The sequence below is a fragment of the Canis aureus genome, chromosome 25, assembly GCF_053574225.1.
Source record: "Canis aureus isolate CA01 chromosome 25, VMU_Caureus_v.1.0, whole genome shotgun sequence".
Taxonomy (NCBI): Eukaryota; Metazoa; Chordata; class Mammalia; order Carnivora; family Canidae; genus Canis; species Canis aureus.
Genome location: NC_135635.1, coordinates 39,903,264 through 39,922,332, shown reverse-complemented (window position 1 = coordinate 39,922,332; position 19,069 = coordinate 39,903,264). Strand labels below are relative to the sequence as shown.

Here is a 19,069-nt window from a genome sequence, read left to right as displayed (position 1 = left end):
CCTCTACCTATGTCTCTGCCTCTCTCTCCATGTCTCTCATGAATAAATAAATAAAATCTTTTTAAAAAGATATTTAAATAAAAATAAAACCTACATATAGATACAACATAGTAAAATTTCAGACTATCAAGAACAAAGAGGTGACTTGTATACAAAGCTAAAAGATATTATCTGCAATGAAATAACAACTGGACTGACAACCTACTTCTCAAGAGCAACAAGTACATCCTCAAAGTATGGTGAGAAATAACTGATGTCCTGGAATTCCATACCTAGCTAAAGTATCATATAAGAATGAGGGGGTATTTGTTCCAGTTATCACTATTACCACTACCAGACCCTGAATGAAGGGAGTACTGAGGGATGTTTTTTAGGAAAACAGAAATTGAACCTAGAAAAAAGAATAAGATACAAGGAAAAATCATGGGCAAAGAACCTATAAACATGAAGATGTATCTAAAGAAGCACTGATTGTGTAAAGCTATAATAAAAATGCTAAATTTAGTGGTATTCAAAGTGGAGGGGTCAGTGAGGTCCTGAGGAAAGAAGTAACATTTTAGGGACAACTGGGTGGCTCAGTTGGTTGGGCATCTATCTGCCTTTGGCTCAGGTCATGATTACAGGCTCCTGGGTTCGAGCCCCAAATCAGGCTCCCTGGTTGGTGGGAAGTCTGCCTCTCTCACTGCCTCTGCCCACCACTCTCCGTACTCATGCTCGCTCTCTCTCCCTCTGTCAAATACATAAATAAAATCTTAAAAAAAAAAAAAAAGGAACACTTTAAAAGGGAGTAATAGTAAAAAGCACAAAATAAGATGGGTAATAGAAATCCAAATATATCAACACCACAACTGAATATAAAATGAATGAAAAGAGGCAAAACTTCCCAGTAAGAGGACAGGAAAGATTAGGTTACATTAAAATAACAAGGATGAGATATAGTGAGCTACTACTACACATCTATTAAAATCACTAAGACAAATGGTGTCAATGAATCAGAGCAACTGGAACTCATACATTGCTGGAAGAAATGCAGATGACACAGCCAACTTGAGAAACAATTGGGAAGTTTATTACAAAATTAAACATATGCTTGGCATACCACCCACTAATACCACTCCTAACTATTTATCAGAGAAATTAAAGTATATGTCTACACAAAAGGCTGTACACAAATACCACCTCATATTTATTTACTATGATGGCAACTATTAACAAAAAACAAAAACAAAAAACAGAAAATAACAAATACTGATGAGGTTGTGAGAAACTGGAACCCTTGTGCCCTGTAGGTAGAATGTGAAATGGCAGAGCCACCATGGAAAGCAGTATGGGAGCTCCTCAAAGAACTAAGAATAGAATTGCCACATGATCCAGCAATTCCTCCTCTGGGTATCTACCCAAAAGAAGGCAAGGTCTTGAAAAAATATCTGTAACCCTCAGTTTGTTGCATTATTATTCACTCTGCCTAACATGAAAACAACTCAAGTGTCCATTACAATACAAATGGATAAGCAAAACATGATAGACACGTACAGCATACACTCGGGCTTAAAAATGAAGGAAATTCTGAGCTAAATGGGAGTAAGAGGTATGAACTAACGTTAAAAATAAATCAATCACAGAGATGAAAAGTACAGCATGGAGAAGAGTATAGTTAATAAGATTATAAAAGGTGGTTAGGTGACAGATGGGGACTACACTTATCTTTTTTTTTTTTTAAGATTTTATTTATTTATTCATGAGAGACACAGAAACAGAAGTAGAGACACAGGCAGAGGGAGCAGGTTCCATGCAGGAAGCCCCATGTGGGACTCTATCCCGGGTCTCCAGGATCACGCCCTGGGCCGAAGGCGGTGCTAAACTGCTGAGCCACCCGGGCTGCCCTACACTTATCTTGATGAGCACTGAGTAATTAATGTAAGGAAGTGTTGAATCACTATGTTGTCCCCCTGAAACTAATATAATGCTGGATGTTAATTGTACTGCAATAAAAAAGAGACTTTCTTCCTAAGAGTTTATTGTTAATAATAGTGATAGTACTTCAGAATACCCCACTTACATGTACAATGTAAATAGGTAATATTTTACTTTCCAAGCAAATTTGTGAGCGTATGACCATTTACTTTGTGCCCCTTTGTGACTGGCACATCTGTGCCTCTGAAACAAAAGGCCTTAAGCACTTTTGTTAAATTGTTGACAAATAATCCCTTTATGCTGTTGTTCTCAAACCTGTTCTCTAGATGCTGGCATGTGTTATAAAATAAGGTGCAAATTTAAAACAATGCCTGTGTTGAAAGAAATGATTTAAACACCAAAAGAAAAAGGAAATTCTGACATATGCCATAACATAAGGATGGATTGTAAAGACATTATGCTAAGTGAGATAAGCCAGGCCCTTAAAGACAAATCCTCTATGATTCCACTAACATGAGGTACTTGGAGTTGTCAGAAGCATAGAGAAAGAACATAGAATGGTGGTGGCCAGGGGCTGGGGAAGAGGAGGGAAAAGGGGAAGTTATTGCTTAATGGGTATAGAGTTTCAGTTTTGCAAAAGAAAAAGAGTTCTGGAGACAGACACCGAAATTGGTTGCACCGTGGCATGAATATACTTAATGCCACTCAAGTGTGCGCCGAAAAATGAGTAAGATAGTAAATATTATTTTATGTGTGTTTACCACAATTTTTAAATTGGAGGGGGGAAAATGATTTTTTTTAGAGGGAGGGAAGGGCAGAGGGAGAAGGAGAGAGAGAATCTAAAGCAGGCTGCCCCCAGCTCTCACAACCCTGAGATCATGACCTGAGCTAAAAATCAAGAGTTGGACTCTTAACCGACTAAGCCACCTAGGCACCCCCTACATGCATGTTTATAGCAGCTTTATCCTTAATTGCCAAAGACTAGACACGACAAAACGTCCTTCAGCCAGTGAGTGGGTAAACACGTTTTTGTAGTTCTCCTCAACAACAAACAGGAACAATCTCCTGATACCTGCAACAACACAGATGTTGCCTGGTGGGTGATGTTCAATGAAAGAAGTCAGACCTAGAAGGCAAAATACTCTAAGTATGGCATGAATACAGTTACATGAATTTGGTGGAAAAAGAAAAAAAAAGAAAGCTATAGGAAAAGAGAAAAGGTCACTGGCTACCAAGACTAGAGGCTTGGGGAAAATTCACCTACAAAGGAGCACAAAACTCTCGAAAGAGGACACTGCCCCATAGTCTGTGGTGGTTACATGGCTCTCCACTTTTGTGGAGGCTCTTAGACCTGGAAGGGTGGCCTTTACTGTATGTAAATTACACCTCGATAAATCTGACTTTTAAAAATAATCATAATGAAAGCCAGCTATGTGCTTCTTTCATGCAGTATATCTGAAACAAACCCAACACGGACCGGTTGAGAATGTGAAAGAAGATACAATGAGCAAACACTAACCTGAAAACGGTGAGGTGCCTAAATATTAATGTCAGATTTTAAGGCATAAGGCATTGTTAAAAATGACCAGTCATTACCTAAAAGGAACAGTTCACTAAGATTCAACATTTCTAAAATCTAATTGCAACGGCTCAAAATAAAGCAAAACTGGATAGCTTTACATGAAGAAATTAACAAATTCATCCCCACTATAGAAAAATGTAATACAATTCTCTTAGTAATGGGTAGTTGAAGCCGACAAAAAGAAGTAAGTATATAGAATATTTGCATAGCACAATTAACGAACTTTTGAATTAAGTGTATATAGAACCCTGTACCAATCAGAGAATATATTATTTTGGAGCCTATGTAGAATTGCAAAACAGATCATGTAGGAGGCCAGAAACAAATCTCCCCAAATTTCTAAATTGGAAATCAAGGGGCACCTGGGTGGCTCAGTGGTTGAACGTCTGCCTTTGGCTCAAGGTGTGATCCTGGGGTCCTGGGATCGAGTCCCGCATCAGACTCCCCGCAGACAGCCTGCTTCTCCCTCTGCCTGTGTCTCTGCCTCCCTTTCTGTGTCTCTCATGAATAAATAAATAAAATCTTTAAACAAATAAGTAAATTGGAAATCAATGTAGTTACAAAAGATAACCAGAAATTCTAAACATCTGGAAATTTTGAACACACTTTGATAGGTTAAGAAAGAATTCCATGGAAAGTAGAAAATCCAAAGAACTAAATGAAAATGAAAATATCAAAATTGGTGTGGCTAAGACAGCATTTAGAGGAAAATTATGGCTTCAAAAATGTACATATCAGTCAATAAAAAGTTTGAGAAATCAGTGCTGGCGAAGACAAAAACAAATGATCTTACTATTTCTCAACTTATACAGGGAAATGAAAGGAATGGCCAACCATTTCTCTAGATGCTTTGCCCCTTAATCAGAGGGTCTATTCGGTCATAAGGAAGAAGAATACCTCATGTACAGATGTTCAGCGTTGGTAAGGGAGCCTTGTTAACTAAATGTTTATGTAATTGAAATTATCCAAAGAAAATTAAAGATGAGTCGTGGTTTCACATTGTCCATATTACCTTCATGAGTACACACATAAACTGGCCTTTTTGGACAGTGTACCACCCTGTATAGGCTTCATCCATGAAGTTCTCTTGTACTCAAGCAGGATGATCTGTTCAAACCATCCACCATCTACCAACCATCTACCCTGCCTAAGCTGCTAGGGTGAATTCAAAATTGAACCAAGTCAGCTTTGAGGGGCTCTAAAGTGTGGTTTGCCAGGGGGTCTAGGCAGTAGGGTGAAGTGCTAAGAGTTAAGGTTGGCAGGATAAACGTGACATGCCAGGGGGAGGAATGTCAGCAAAGGTTTGTAAGCAGTGAAATTATTAGCATAACCACAACTTTAGGGCAACGGCATCCCAGAACAGCCTACCTTCTTGAGTCCTGAAGTCATCCTCAGCAAAGATATTAAAGTTGCCACACAGCCCACAGGTCTTGTTGAAGTATCTGTCTGACAGCAGGACTTGAAAGTTGCCATTGCCATCAATTCTGGCCACAAAGCCGTAGGCCTCACTGGACAGCTTGTAGTAGCCAGCCTCGGCCTCTAGATACAGCCCATTGGAGGCGTAGGGCATGGAGATGCTGGAGGGACAAGGAGGAGCTCAGGAAGCGTGCTTCTCATGCATTTCCTCCATGTCCCTCCACCTTCCAACCCCAACCCCATGCTCCAGGGCTGGGACCTTGGTGCAAAGTCTCCTTGACCAGGAGTCGGGATATGGGGCTTTCACCCAGTCCTGCCACTCACTTTCCCTGGGCACATTTACTTCCTGTCTCTGGGCCCCGGCTCCCTCATCTGAAAAAACAAGGGGGGTTGCAAAGTGATCCCCAGGGTCCATATTAACCTGAACATTCTGGGCTTCTGACTTACCTTTGGGTCCCCTGCAGCATGGTACCATTGACAAACAAATGAATGTCGAAAAATTCTCCGAGATACACGGAGAGGCTCACTCTCTTGCCATTTTGGAAGCCCCCTGAAAGAGAAAAGAGTCAGTAACTATGATTATTACCAAAAAAGCCGGGATATTTACCTCTAATCATCTGATGTACATCATTAATCCCATCTCATGGAGAACTCTCCCCAAGGACGTAACAAATGAACAACAACAAAAAAATCTTCCCCAAAATATAATTTACTCACTCATTTTTCCCTTCATCTAAAAATACTTATTGCACGCCTTCTGGATACATAGTCCACTAATAGTCTCTTCTATTTCTCAAAAGAAAACTGTAATAGCATGATCCCTGGGACGCTCAGTAGTTGAGCATCTGCCTTTGGATCAGGTCATGATTCTGGGGTCCTGGGATCGAGTCCCACATCAGGCTCCCCACAGGGACCCTGCTTCAACCTCTGCTTATGTCTCTGCCTCTCTCTCTGTCTTTCATGAATAAATAAATAAAATCTTAAAAAAAAAAAAGCATGACCCCTTCTTCTGGGAGCTTACCATCTAAGAGAAGGAGGCAGCAATTGACCATACTGTAAGGCAGTGAATAAAAGCAACATTGTGAATTAGCGGTAACAGGTACCCTAGGATAGAGTTATGTAATATGTCCTCTTAGGACAACCCAAATCAGAATCCCTGGGCTCTTGTTTAAAATGGAGACTCGTGAGTTCTGTCTCAGTTTACTGAATTTGATTCTCTAGGAGACGGTTAGAGATCCTGCGGGCAAAGTGCCTTGATCCACATGGGAAACTCAGGAAGGAGGCAATAAATGATTGATATTGCCATGAGATATGTGTGAATAGGCGAACACAAGAGAAAATCGTCTCTGAACAAGGGTTCAGCTGTGAGAGGCAAACCCAGAGGCCTGCAGAGGCCAGGGTGGGAGCAGTGACCTAAAAGCAGGGAAGCAAGCAGGAGCCCCATTTGGCACAGCACCATGGAGATTCATCCCACTGCGGGGCCCTGAGAACTGGAATCTCTAAAGATAACCGACTGGCCACAGAGAGTGAAGGAGCCAGAGGGAACAATGTAGAGTCTGAGTCTTAAGCCTCAGAGCTGGGAAGTTGCTAAAAATGAGAAAGAAAGATGAGGGGCAGCAGCAGACACAGAGATGGAAGATGCTGGAGAAGAGGGAGTCAAATATGGAGTTCGACGCCTGAGGGTCCTGCAGAAACGGGGCAAAGAACCCAGGCAAAAAGATTAGGCTTGAAAATGAGGAAATATTCCCTCTCCTAGAAGAGTGTAGGCTCCAGTGGCTCAGCAAAAGAAGAGGCAAGAATGTCTGTGGAACTGGGGGCACCTCGGTGGCTCAGGTCATGATCCCAAGGTCCTGGGATTAAGCCCCACATCGGGCTCCCTGCTTGGCAAAGAGACTCCTTCTCCTTTTGCCCCCCTTCCTCGTGTGCTCTCTCTCTCTCTCTGAAATAAATTAAGTAATAATAATAATAATAATAATAATAATGGAATGTGGAACTAAGTGCAGGAGGTGGGAAGGTATGTTTGCATTAGATGGGCTGCTGCCATGGCTTGGGCCACTGACCAAATCAGAGAGAAAGAGTTCCCCAGCTGAGGCTTGAGTTGGACAGAGCTGCCGGAGGACAGCGATGAGCTATTGTAATGCACACGTGCACACACGCACACACACGTGCACATGCACCCATGCACTCACATATACACATGCACGCACGCACACACACATACACAAGCACGCACGCATACATGCGCACACACATACACATACACATGCACGCACGCACGCATGTACACATACACGTGCACGCAAGCACACACGCACGCACACACCAACCAGAAAATACAGTCGCTTCTGCTGAGATCTCGGTGAGGGAGTCACGGGTAAATAACTGGCCCATTCTAAGAGTAGATTCCTGAATGATCCACAGCCGCTCAGGGGCCCCCAGAGAAGGCCCCCAGACCACCTGCAGCCCACAAACCACGGTCTGCAGAGCTCCAGGCCACATTAAAGAGGGTGTTGTCCTGTTTCCCCGACGAGCTTGCCGGCTCTGCATTTTCACTTAGAACAGTTTTGCAGCAAGCAAATCTTTGAATAGTTAAGCAAACTTTCTGACGGCAAGAAATTAGCCAAAGATAAACAAACACAACCACCCAGAGAGGTGATCCGACAAAGGGAGCAAAGCACTAATGGCAGAATCTGAGCGGTGGGCATATGGATGGATGGTCGCCGTCTCAGTCTTTCAACGTTTCTACATGTTTGGACATTTCCAAGGTAAAATCTCGAGAAAACAAGCAAATGGGACAGCCTGGTGACAACCCTCCCCAGAGCCTTCCATGCCCCTGGGCCTTCGCAGTGGACCGAAGACCAGCTCCCTTCCCGGCCTCCTCTGGAGCCGAGCCTACCCGACAGGGCACGGCTCCGTCTACCTCCTGCCTGCAGGAGAGGGTGCATGATGAGCCCAGGAAGCTGGAGGCTCTGGGTCCCTTATGACCATAGAACCTGTCTCCTTATCAATGTGATTTTCCTTGCCCTCCATGGCCAGTGTCACAGAGCAGATGGACAGGCAGTCCTGTCCCTGCTTCACCGGGTTAACTTCAGCCAATATGTTGCCTCTGAGCCAAAGGCATCTCCTTCCTAGAAATGAGAGGAATCCCCATGTGCCTCTCCTGCAGGCTCTCCCATCCTCTCACGAGGATTCCAAAAGGCTCTGGAGAGCAAGTCAGCCAGGGAGCATGTAGCTGGAGGGTGGGTAGGAGACGCTCTAGATGCAACCAGGCAGCTTGGGGTGAGCCACCACCCTGCAGCTGTCAGAGCTTTCGAGGGTGTAGAATCACCCAAATAGTCGCTTGCTCCATGGAGGGCAGGTGCCCTAGGAAAGCCGAGCTCACTATCCCTGTAAGGGTGAAAGGCTCCCACTGTGTGGGGGTGCATGGGAGCCCCCACTCTTTGCAAATAAATAATAAAGGCAGCCTGTCCCCACTGATAGTGGGACTTGGATCCACCCAGGTGGCTACCCTCGGGATAACTAGCCCATCGTCACAGAGCCAGTGAATGGTGAGACAGTTGGGACTCTCAGACCAGGCGCTGGTTTAAGTATTTGAAGAGCTGGCTCTATGTGCCCAGGAAAGATCAACATTGGGAAGCCAGGGAGCATTGCTGAACAGAGACTGTGTGAGGCTGCGCCTGTCAGGGGAAGGGGGTGGCTGGCTGCCCAGGATCATCACTTGTCCAGGGGACAGTGCGAAGGGGGCGGGCACTACACTGTGAAGAGCCTGCAGGATTCCTGACACTGGACATCAGAGGGAGGCCCTAAGAGCAGTCACTCCACACCCAAAGCAGGTGGGCAGCAAGGAGATTTTTGGAAATGTGACCTGGAGAAGACTTCAATACAGAAAAACACACCATGGGGGTACCTGGCTGGCTCAGTTGGTAGAGCATGCAACTCCGGATCTGAGGGTCATGGGTTCAAGCTCCATGCTGGGTGTAGAGTTTACTTAAACATAAAAATCTTTAAGAGAGAGAGAGAGAGAAACAGTATGGCAGCAGGAAAACTCTTGGGGGATGGTCTAAACAGGTGGCTTTAAAAACCTTCTTGCTTATTCTCCCCTGGGTGGCTCAGTTGGTTAAGCAACCACTGAGGACAGGGTCCCAAGATCGACTCCTGCATCGGGCTGCCTGCTCAATGGGGAGCCTATTTCTCCTTCTTCCTCTGCCAACCCCCTGCTTGCGCTCTCCTACTCTCTCTGTCAAATAAAAGCTTTTAAAAAAATAAAAAGACAAAACGTTTTTGCCCAGGAAGCAAAGTAAAAACGCAGTTTACTTCATGACCCAATATGCACACACCCATATGTTTCACATCCCTTACCCTTTCATGTGCCGTGCCCTCTGACACCTAAGGTTTTCTATTCTATTCCATTTAATTTCTTTAAATGCTGGTTACATCCATTAATTTTAAATCCATATGTTATGACTCACTTTGAAAAACACTGATGTAAAAAAAAAAAAAAAAAAAAAAAAGAAAAACACTGATGTAGAGATAGAGAAACTGAAGCCTAAATTGACAACATGGTTTGTCCACCCCAGCAAGAGTGACATTTGTGGCCAGGCACCTCTGTGTGGTGGGGCCTTCTGGTGTATGGCAGGCTAATTAGCAGGAACACCGACCTCCAGCCACTCAATGACAATAGCATCCACCCCCAAATTGTGACAATCCAAAATGTCTCCAGATCCTGCCAAATGTCCTCTAGGAGAAAAATCAACCAGGTTGAGAACCATTGGTTTATGCTGTTAACACGAGGCAGAGCCCATCCCCAGGTTTCCTGACTCCAAGTCTAAATCTCCTTTCGAAACACAAAGCTGCCTAACGGGGCCTCTGAGTGCTCTGGATTGAGTTAACCACTAATACAGGAGGGAACTCCGGATTAGCCTTATATTTTATTTGCTTCCTTCCCTCCCTGCAGAACGCAGGGGAGGATCTGATGATGTACAGCCATCAGGACAACGAGCTTATAAATTGCCAGTGAGCCCAGGAGGGACTCTGTAGACAAACAGGTTAGCGCTTCCTATAACCATTGAGAGAAATGGGCTGGGTGTCCCCCACAAGAGGCCAGAGCAAACCAGGGAAGTTCTCCCCATGGTGCTGTCTCTCGTCTGGCCTCATGAACTCAGTGACCGAGGGGACTAAGTGAGGGAGCAAGGCTTTCCCCCACATGTTGGATGGGACATGTACTGGGTAGCGAGCTGGCAGCTAGAACCAGGGTCAGATCTGGTGCTTTCCTGGACTTTAGAACGCGAAAATCACTAATGTGCATTTCTAACAAACACTCTACCTCCACGCCTGTGATTCTAATGCAGGTGATCATGTTACAAATGCCAAAAAACAGGGATCTGGTGTAACAGCGTCATTTACTAATATGGAAACTAAGGGTCCTCTGGGTAAGTGACTCAACACGGGTTGGTTGTTCTACGGCTCTCTCTGGGCTGGCTTGGAACCAGATCCTACAACTTGCCTTGGGAAGAGCAGTCTCTGAGCAGTGGGCATCAGGACTCCAGTGGTCCCTGTGCCTGGTTCCTGGACCTGTGGGCCGCGGGACCTGTGGCCGTGGCCTGCCTGGACCTGCCCCGACCAAGAGCCAGGATCAAGGAAAGGCTCTTTCCCTTTGCACCAGGTGGTCCTTCATGCTTAGACATAAACACTTTACCCAGGATGTGAACAAGGTCCACAAGCCCTCTAGAGGAATGGAAATCTGTGATTTGGAAGCAAGGAAACAGGATGTCATTGGAGAACAATGGGGCAGAGGTGTATGTGAGGACAGACATGCACGTGTAAATTGGAAGTGTCATGTTAAGCGTGCCTGACCCTGGTGCCTGGTGCCTCGGGCCCTGGAAGCAGAAGTGCCAACCCACCCTCCCCAGCCCCAGCCTCCTCAGATTACTCCTCTCTTCCCAACACTCTCACCACCAGCAGCACCAAAAATACAAAAGTAACCACCCATTCTCTCTGATGTTAGCAGCATGAATTTTGGTGGGAATTAAATGAATCTGCGTTAAAGTGTGATTAACCCAGGACTGCCTGGGTGGCTTAGTCTGCTAAGTGGCTGCCTTTGGCTCAGGTCATGATCCCTGGGTCCTGGGATCGAGGCCCACATCAGACTCTCTGCTCCGTGGGGACTCTGTTTCTCCCTCTCCCTCTGCCCCTCTCCCTCACTCATGCTCTCTTGAACCATCTCTTTCTCAAATAGATAAATAAAATCTTTGAAGATTTGAAGCCTGCTTTAGGCCAATTACCTGCCAGAAAACTGACAGCTGACAAGTTGTTTTAAGAACAACACAGGGGCTCCTGGGTGGCTCAGAGGGTGAAGTGTCCACCTTCAGCTCAGGTCAGGACCCCAGGATCCTGGGATCGAGCCCTGCAGCTGGCTCCCTGCTCAGCAGAGGGTCTGCTTCTCCCTCTGCCTCTCCCCCTGCTTGTGCTCTCTCTCTCTCTGAAACCCCAAAAAGGATGGGCAGAAACGCCAGGCCTCAGACACAAACCCAAGCTAATGTCCCCCTGACCTTGACAGACACAGCCTCCAGGGCCCCGTGGCCCCATGGCCCACCATGTTCACGTCCAACAATTGGACACCCAATGTTAAGGTGGCTACTTTCAATCACTAATATTGGGGTAACACTTCACACTTTCTCTCCCTTGATTCTCACAGTATCTCCATCTTAAAGATGAGGTGGTGGGAGCTAGGATGCATGCCCACTTCCCTAAGGACTCAGTGAACAGGGGGAGCCAAGACCAGTGCATGGTTTTCTGACTGTAACTGTGGCTCTTTCTAAGCTTCCTTTTCCACTGGGGGCAGAGCCACCACCTGCTAGGGGATGGAAAACAATCGGTCCCCACGAGTGGTTGAGCCCAGAGCTGGACTGAGCCAGAGTGGTCAGGGGGCTTCCTGGAGGAGGTGACAGTGACAGCCTAAGTTTCCCTGCCTGTGAGGCGTACCCTGAATGGGGAGGGGTCCGGAGTGGGGTTTTAGATTTCATTACACCTTGTTTCAAATCCACCTCCAGGATAAGGAGTCCGCCGCTGGAGTCAAGACAGCAACCCCTAGTGTCTCCATATAGTCCCCCTTCCCAGAAAGTCTCCTGAAGCCAGAAGCCGCACAGTGGAGAGGGTGTCACTTGTCCTTCAAAATCTTTTCTCCTGTCACTCCTAATCCTCTATTCCCACTGATATCCCAGACTCAGAGAAGGGGTCTTATGTAAGAGGCCTGTATGGAACCCCCCTATGATTTTTTTAAGATGTGTGGAACTAAGAACACATAGAAAGATCAGAAGATGGTTTCAATGTCAATTTCCTAGTTGTGATATTTGAGTATAGTTTTGCACAATGTTACCAATGAAGGGTAAACTGTTGTTGTGTTTTGTTTTTATAACTGCATTGAATCCACAATTAGCTGAAAATAAAAATGTTAATTTTTTAAAAATAAATTAATCTTAGATATTATCTCCAGGACCTTTTGGATATTTTATGGAGATACAAGAAGCCACTCTGGGTTGTGGGTTGTGGTTTTTTTTTTTTAATTGGGAAATTAAAAAGGAAGAAATGATGTTTGCCTTGTGATGAGAACTTTTAAGACTTGCTCTCTTAGGAGCTTTGTACACCACATGGCAGTGTTAGCCCTGGTCATCATGTTGTACATCCCATCTCCAGGACTTATCTTAAAAATGGAGGGTTGTATTTTTTGACCACCTGTATCCAATCCCCCTTCACCCATTACCTGCCTCTGATAACCACAAATCTGATGTCTTCTTCTAAGAGTTTGGGTTTTGTTTTTCTTTTCTTTTCTAGATGCCACATAGAAGTGAGATCATACAGTATTTTTCTCTTATTTCATTTAGCATCATGCCCTGAAGATCATGTTGCTGTAACTACACTATGATTTTGAAGGTACAGAAATCCACTTAAAATAAACATTGGGGCCACCTGAGGCAGGAGGGGCTTGGTCCTGAGCCTCCCAGGGAAAGTGAGGGGTTGCTTTTTCTCCACAATTGCTCTCTTGAGTCACTACCCAGTTGCTGCCTCTAAAGCAAGGGGTGGGTGGAGGGTAAGTTCAGTATTCTGAATGACTTTCTCCATTTGTCGTGCGCTAAGGATATCTGTGGTCCTTTTCACATTCCTTGCCTGGTTATCATGGCCAAGACCACCCTACCTATTGCCTTTCTCACTTTCTGGACCATATTTGGCAAAGTAGCCTTTCCCTCTTCACTAGACTAGCTCCTCACTGCTGCTGAATCGAGGAACAAACTCCCTATCAGGCCGTCAGTCTCACCCCCTGACCCAGCCTTTCTTCCTGCTATTCCCCAGCCCCATGCTTCTCAAAGTCTCGTCCCCAAATCAGCAGCAGCAGCAGCAGGCAACTGGGAACTTATTGGAAATAAGCATTTCAGGGGCACCTGGGCAGCTCAGTGGTTGAGCGTCTGCCTTTGGCTCAGGTCATGATCCCAGAGTCCTGAGATTGGGTCCGGCATCAGGCTCCCCATAGGGAGCCTGCTTCTCCCTCTGCCTATGTCTCTGCCTCTCTCTCTGAATAAATAAATAAAATCTTAAAAAAGAAAGAAATGAACATTTCAGTCCCTACTCCAGATCCACTGACTCAAAAACTCTGGTGATGGAGCCCAGCAACCTGTTTCTCACCAGCTCTTGCAGCGATCCTGACACAGGTTGTTTGAGAACCTGGTGCAAGCCACACTCACCTCCCCGTGGGGCTGCCGGGCTGCTGCCGGGCTGCCGTGAGAGGTCATCCACCCCTCCAGCCTCCGCCCTGCACTCAGGCTGTCACCCCTGCATGCAGCACACACACACACACCCTGCTCTGTCCTTTCTGCCCAACAGAACCCCTCCCCCAAGGCTCCTCCCATGCCATGCTTTTCATGAAATCAGGGAGGCTCTTCAATACAACACGGCACCGGGCTTTGTGAACCCCCATGGTCAGGGCTGCCAGAGACCCCAGTGAGCCAAGCACCAGGAAACAAAGATGAGTGGGACATGGTCCTTCCTCCTCCTCATGGTGGAGGAGGAACAATTGCAGCCTAGTGAATTTGGGGCCACTGAATTCACACTGAGACAGAGTTTCTAGCAGAGGTAGGGCAGGTGGTGAAGGCATAAGGAGCAGCCAGAGAAGCAGGGGAGCCTCCTAGTTACAGCAGCTGTCAGACCACGCAGCAACCAGACAGCCCACCGTGCACTGAGCACCGAGGGCTGCATCCAGCCTGGGAGACCAGTGCAGTGACCGCCCCTAGAGCCCTCCTGCCTGCATCTGGGTAAGGGTCTGAGTGTTGACAAAAACATACCTTGACCAAACCTGAATTGGGCTCCTCTGAGCCCACCTCTCAGTTAGGTCCCCACCTTAGGCTTTGTCCTTGGTCTGATTAGTTCAGTTTAGCAAGAATCTTGCTGGGTCAGTTTATCAAAAATCCCTCATCCTTAATATCTGACCAGTTCCTCACACCCCTCCTCAATATCTTATCACCCCAGCCCGCCTTCAGCAAGAACCCTATCAGGCGGGCTTATCCAGATGTTTTCCCCGATGTGTTCCCCTTTGATTTCCCATCCACTGACACCACCACCACCACCACCCCGCCGCACCCAGCTCCTTGGCTGTAAGTCCCCACGTGGTCTTGTTATATTTGGAGTGGAGCCCTCATGTCTCTCCCCTACTGCACCCCCCTCATGGCAATGGCCCCTCCTGAATAAAGCCTTCCTGACTCTCTTTACCAACAGTCATGAAAAACTGCTTTAACAACATGGGTCTTCCATTGCCACATCATCTCCCCGAGGCTGCAGACTCTGTCTTTGCTAGGTTCTGCAGCATCCTCACTCACACGTCACACACATCTGATCCATTCCCAGTGTGAAGATCACTAAACCACAATCTTCCACCACCACCTCCAGCCCCACTCCTAGCCCTGGAGAGCACCCTCTCTCCTTAGTGCAGAAGAACATTGATGCATCCTGACAAGTGCAGGTCAAAATCCAGCTCTTGCTTTTATTAACTGTCAACCCTTGGCAGGATCATGCCACCTCCTCAGGCTGGACTTTTCATTTGTAAAACAGGGGGCTGCACCCATATGCACATCTCAGAACCACCGTGGGGTGCAGAGGTAATGCAGACACCATACCAGCACTCCTCCAGGAGCACATGAGGTGCTCAATCAACATTGCTAGGTACCCTGAATTCCACCAAGAATGTGGCAATGACCCCTCCCAAGTGCCAGGAACTCTGTGTGTTATGGAGCATCTTCTGGTTCATCGTTTTTCTTGATGTTTTACAGCTCCCAGAGCACCAGCTGGACACAAAGCAATGGACACAACCACTGGAAAGACATGAAGACTCTCTCCACCCCACCAGGCTCCCAAGAGAGAGACCTGGAGGGAAGCTCTAGGTTATAGAAAGGCCATTCCCGTCTGTGCTTCTGCAGGAATCTGCAAGCTCAGGCCCTGTCATCAGAATACCCCCACAGCCCTCGCCCTAGGGTTGAGCTTAGCTGACACCTGCTCTGGATCCCCCCACTTCAGTGCCCCGGACTCACCGATAAGTGAGACGGAGTGTTCCTGGCAGTCCCCAGCCAGGAGGTAACTGCAATCTCCCGCAAAGCTGTACATGCTCTCATCAAAGGTGTTGATGAAGTCACCTCCGAAGAGGCTACATCGGGCCATCGATGACCTTCCAACAGTCCCTTTTGTACAAAGTTTCCCTGGAGGGAGAGACTGCAGGTGAGCACATCTGGGATCATCAGCCCAACCCACTCCCGCCTTATAGAAATCAGGCTGTGTCGGATAAAAATTGGGCTGTAGGGAAGTACTTTCCATCCTAAACAAGACTAAAGTTGTTGCTTTAGGCCCTCAAAAATCACCGAGGAATCATAGCAATAATAAAGTAACAGCTCTACAGGATATCTATTTATTTTAAGACATTTAGTTACTGATTTAAAATGTTAATACATGCTTATCAGAGAAAACTTGAAGAATACAGAAGAAAAATACAAATAGGATAAAGTTATGTTACCAACATTCAGCAATAACTAGAGGTAACATATTAGTTTTCTCTTTCTATCTCACAGCATATATACAATTACAGATTTTTTACTTATTTGTAATTATCCCATACAAACTGTATAACCCGTCTGTTTCTCAATGGATTGTAAAGAATTTGTCATACCATTTTTGTATACTTGCAAAACATGATTTGTAGTGACTATAGTATATTTTGCATCTAAATATATACAGTGTGACTTCCTACTGTTAGCATTTTTCCAAATTTTTTTAACATAAGTAGATTGTAATGAGCATCCTTATACATAAATCTTCTAGTATATCTTGAAGAGTTTATATTCAAATAAATTAGTATGTGTGTTCAACTCATAGAATCTATGAAGTGTTATCTCCCTTAGGGCCACATGCTAACTCCTAGGAGTTAGCCACTCCTCCTGCCACTTCCCCACCGGCTGTGTGTGTGTGTGTGTGTGTGTGTGTGTGTTGTCATCAGGTATGGCACCAAAGAATAAATTTCTAAGTTTTCTGGATCCACTGGCAGAGGACTCCCCTAGTCAGAAGATGTAGAAGTTATGAAAAATGTACATTTTTCTCCACTCTACATTGTGAGCAGCAGGCTGGATGTTGCTGGCCCTGAGTGGTCTAAGTGGGGACAGAGAAGGGTCCCTCTTGCCATTCATAGACTCAGTATCTCAGCAGGGGAAATAAGGCAGTGTAGTCCAGTGAAAGAGTAGTGGCCTGGGACCAAGGAGAACTGACCTCTTAACTTTGCTTTATGTGACTTTGGAGCATTTGTTTTTCCTCTCTGACCCTCAGTCTCTTTGTCTGTACTCTGAGAGGTTCAACTAGATGACCTCAGCAATCTCTATCCCAGTCTTAGATTCCTTCTTTCCCAGCCTGCAGCCCCATCATAGAGGACTGTTCTTGTGTGGCCCTTGTGCTTCTTAATTGTCCAATCAGAGTAGGCATTTGCAGGGACCTGCTCCTTGGGGAAAACAAGCCAGGGGCAGGGGGCTCTGAAGAAGCTTCAAGAGAGGAGTTAACCAGTGACTCTGGCAGGCCCAACACAAGCCTAACCCAGGGTGGCCACACAGGTGAGCTCCAGACACACCTGCTGATTGCTGAAAGGGAGTTATTCCAAATGGCCCTGAGGCAGGAGTAAAGAATGGAAGCAATTTGGTACCTACCTGGCAAGATGAGGGCCAGAGCCAGCAGCACCCTCACAAGTCTGGTAGGACTCATCTGCCACGAAGCAGGAGAAATGATTAGTGATCACTGTCCTCGCAGAGAGCTACTGGTATGTACTACTGTCCGTGTGCAAAGTGGGAAGAATTTTTTTTTTTTTTAAAGCAAGAAAAAAGATTGATCCTCACTGGCCCCTGTTTGCCCTTGAACATGGAGTGCTGGTCCCAAAAAAAAGCTCCCAGCCAGGACCAGGCCCAAGAATAAGAATCACTGTGAGCCAGATCCCAGATGCCTTTCCCCAAACCGTAGTCCCAGAGCCCAGACAGAGGAGGAAATCTCTGCCTCTCCTCTCTATGCCTCCAGGCCAGCCTGGCCCCTCATTACCCCGCACTCCTGCACCAGCTAGGAGCTGACACGCACCTAATTCCCTCCTGCCTCTTCATCCTTCCACGCCTGGCAGCAAACTGGAGAGAAGGAGCTATCTCATGCGTCTGCTCCCACCACAGGCACCCACACATGGAGAACGCTCAACAACCAGATTTGCGGGTCAGTCCCCAGCGCTATACCATGAGCACGTGGCCTAGTGCCAGCCCGGAGGAGCGGCTCAGGCAATGAGCTGATGAATGAACAGGAGTCTGGTAGCCCCAGGCCCAGGCAAGGCCCCCCATAGCGTGCCCCTCTCCGGAGAGAGACCGTTGACCCTGGCTGCAGAGCACACTCCAACCCCTTAGCGCCCCTGCCACAGCCCTCTCCTCTTGAAAACGTTGTTAAATGGGTACAGAATCTATCACCTGAGATTTGCTGGGCCGGGGTTCCTTTCCTACCCAATTCCTCATCCAACCAACCAAAAAGAGACAAACCCGATCCGTCATTCGCCTGTGAGAGGAACACTTCAACGTCAGGGATAGTCACGTCGTGGCCTCAGAGCAGGTGACCCTCTACAACCTCCCAACACACAGGTAGATCAAGCTGCTCCCAGAAGACACCCAGACGTGAGAGCAAAACCCATTCCAGGCTTGCCACATCAAGTATCACAAGCGGTAAGCCGGGCATGCACGGAAGCAGCCACAGGACACCCAATGACAAGTGAAGAGCCGGCCTAAGGGTGGTCCCTGGCTTTGGATCACCCTCCAAACAAGCCCTTCCAGCCCCGGGACAGAGGACACCCCCTCTTCCCCAGGGGCTGAGACCAGTCCTGATCTTCCTCCCCCAACTCAGCCAGTCCTGCTCCCAAAAGACCAGACCTTTCCCTGCAAGCGGGGCCAACAGGTATCTCGAAGGTCCGCTGGGAAGGTGGCCGCACGACAGCGCCACCGGCCTAGGCCATGCTCCCAGCAGCTGAGGCCGACCCGGACGCTGCGCCTCTGGCCTGTCCCGCTGCTAAGTGACCCAGGGGCTGCACGCCCGCGGCCAGGGGAAATAAAGCCCAGTGGTGACGTCCACCAACCCCCTCCTTCCCCACCACAATAGCCCTGGGCCGCCCCGCAGGGATTGGCCTCCTGCTAATTACTAACAGGAAACAATGAACGGAAACGCTATTAGGATACCTCCAAGCCGATAAGGCTTTGAAAAGTTTGGTGGGAGACCTCGGACAGCTGCCATAATGAGGGGCCTCGGCCTCCCCACGCCCCCCCGCACCCCAACCCTGGTCCTCCCCACGCAGAGACGTCCACACGCAGGGGATGACCGGGAAGGCTGGCTGTCCCCGGGGCAGGGGGAGAACCCGGACCCCCTCCAACGGCTCCTGGATCCGGCTTCCAAGGCCAGACACCGGGGAAGTTTGGAAAAACACCTCAACCTGAGCCAAATTAGCCGCTGTGTTTGCAGAGAGAAGAGAAATAATGCTTCCTGCCCATGCTGAGGTATGAATGATGCAGTCCTGGCCCTGACGAAAACAGGCCCTCCGCGTCCTGGTGGCCATTCGCCGCCGACTCCGTG

At 47.2% G+C, this 19,069-nt stretch overlaps 1 protein-coding gene across 3 annotated transcripts in view; it reads right to left on the bottom strand.

Annotated features, from left to right (window-relative positions):
* The window catches only part of VWF (von Willebrand factor), a 137,724-nt gene extending 119,167 nt beyond the window's left edge, over positions 1 to 18,557 (bottom strand). Inside the window, exons 1-5 of one of the 3 annotated variants that reach the window (XR_013364392.1) lie at positions 17,992 to 18,292; positions 17,134 to 17,188; positions 15,484 to 15,648; positions 5,360 to 5,462; positions 4,865 to 5,073 (exon numbers count right to left, since the gene is read on the bottom strand). Coding sequence is in view for 2 of the 3 variants with exons in the window: in XM_077871348.1 (XP_077727474.1) it covers positions 4,865 to 5,073; positions 5,360 to 5,462; positions 15,484 to 15,648; positions 17,134 to 17,188; positions 17,992 to 18,003 (544 nt within the window). In the remaining variant the exon portion in view is untranslated. Of the gene's footprint in view, positions 1 to 4,864; positions 5,074 to 5,359; positions 5,463 to 15,483; positions 15,649 to 17,133; positions 17,189 to 17,991; positions 18,293 to 18,375 lie in introns of those variants that run through there. The other 2 variants (XM_077871349.1, XM_077871348.1) reach the window with 2 other exon arrangements.
* Positions 18,558 to 19,069: the final 512 nt, after the last annotated feature.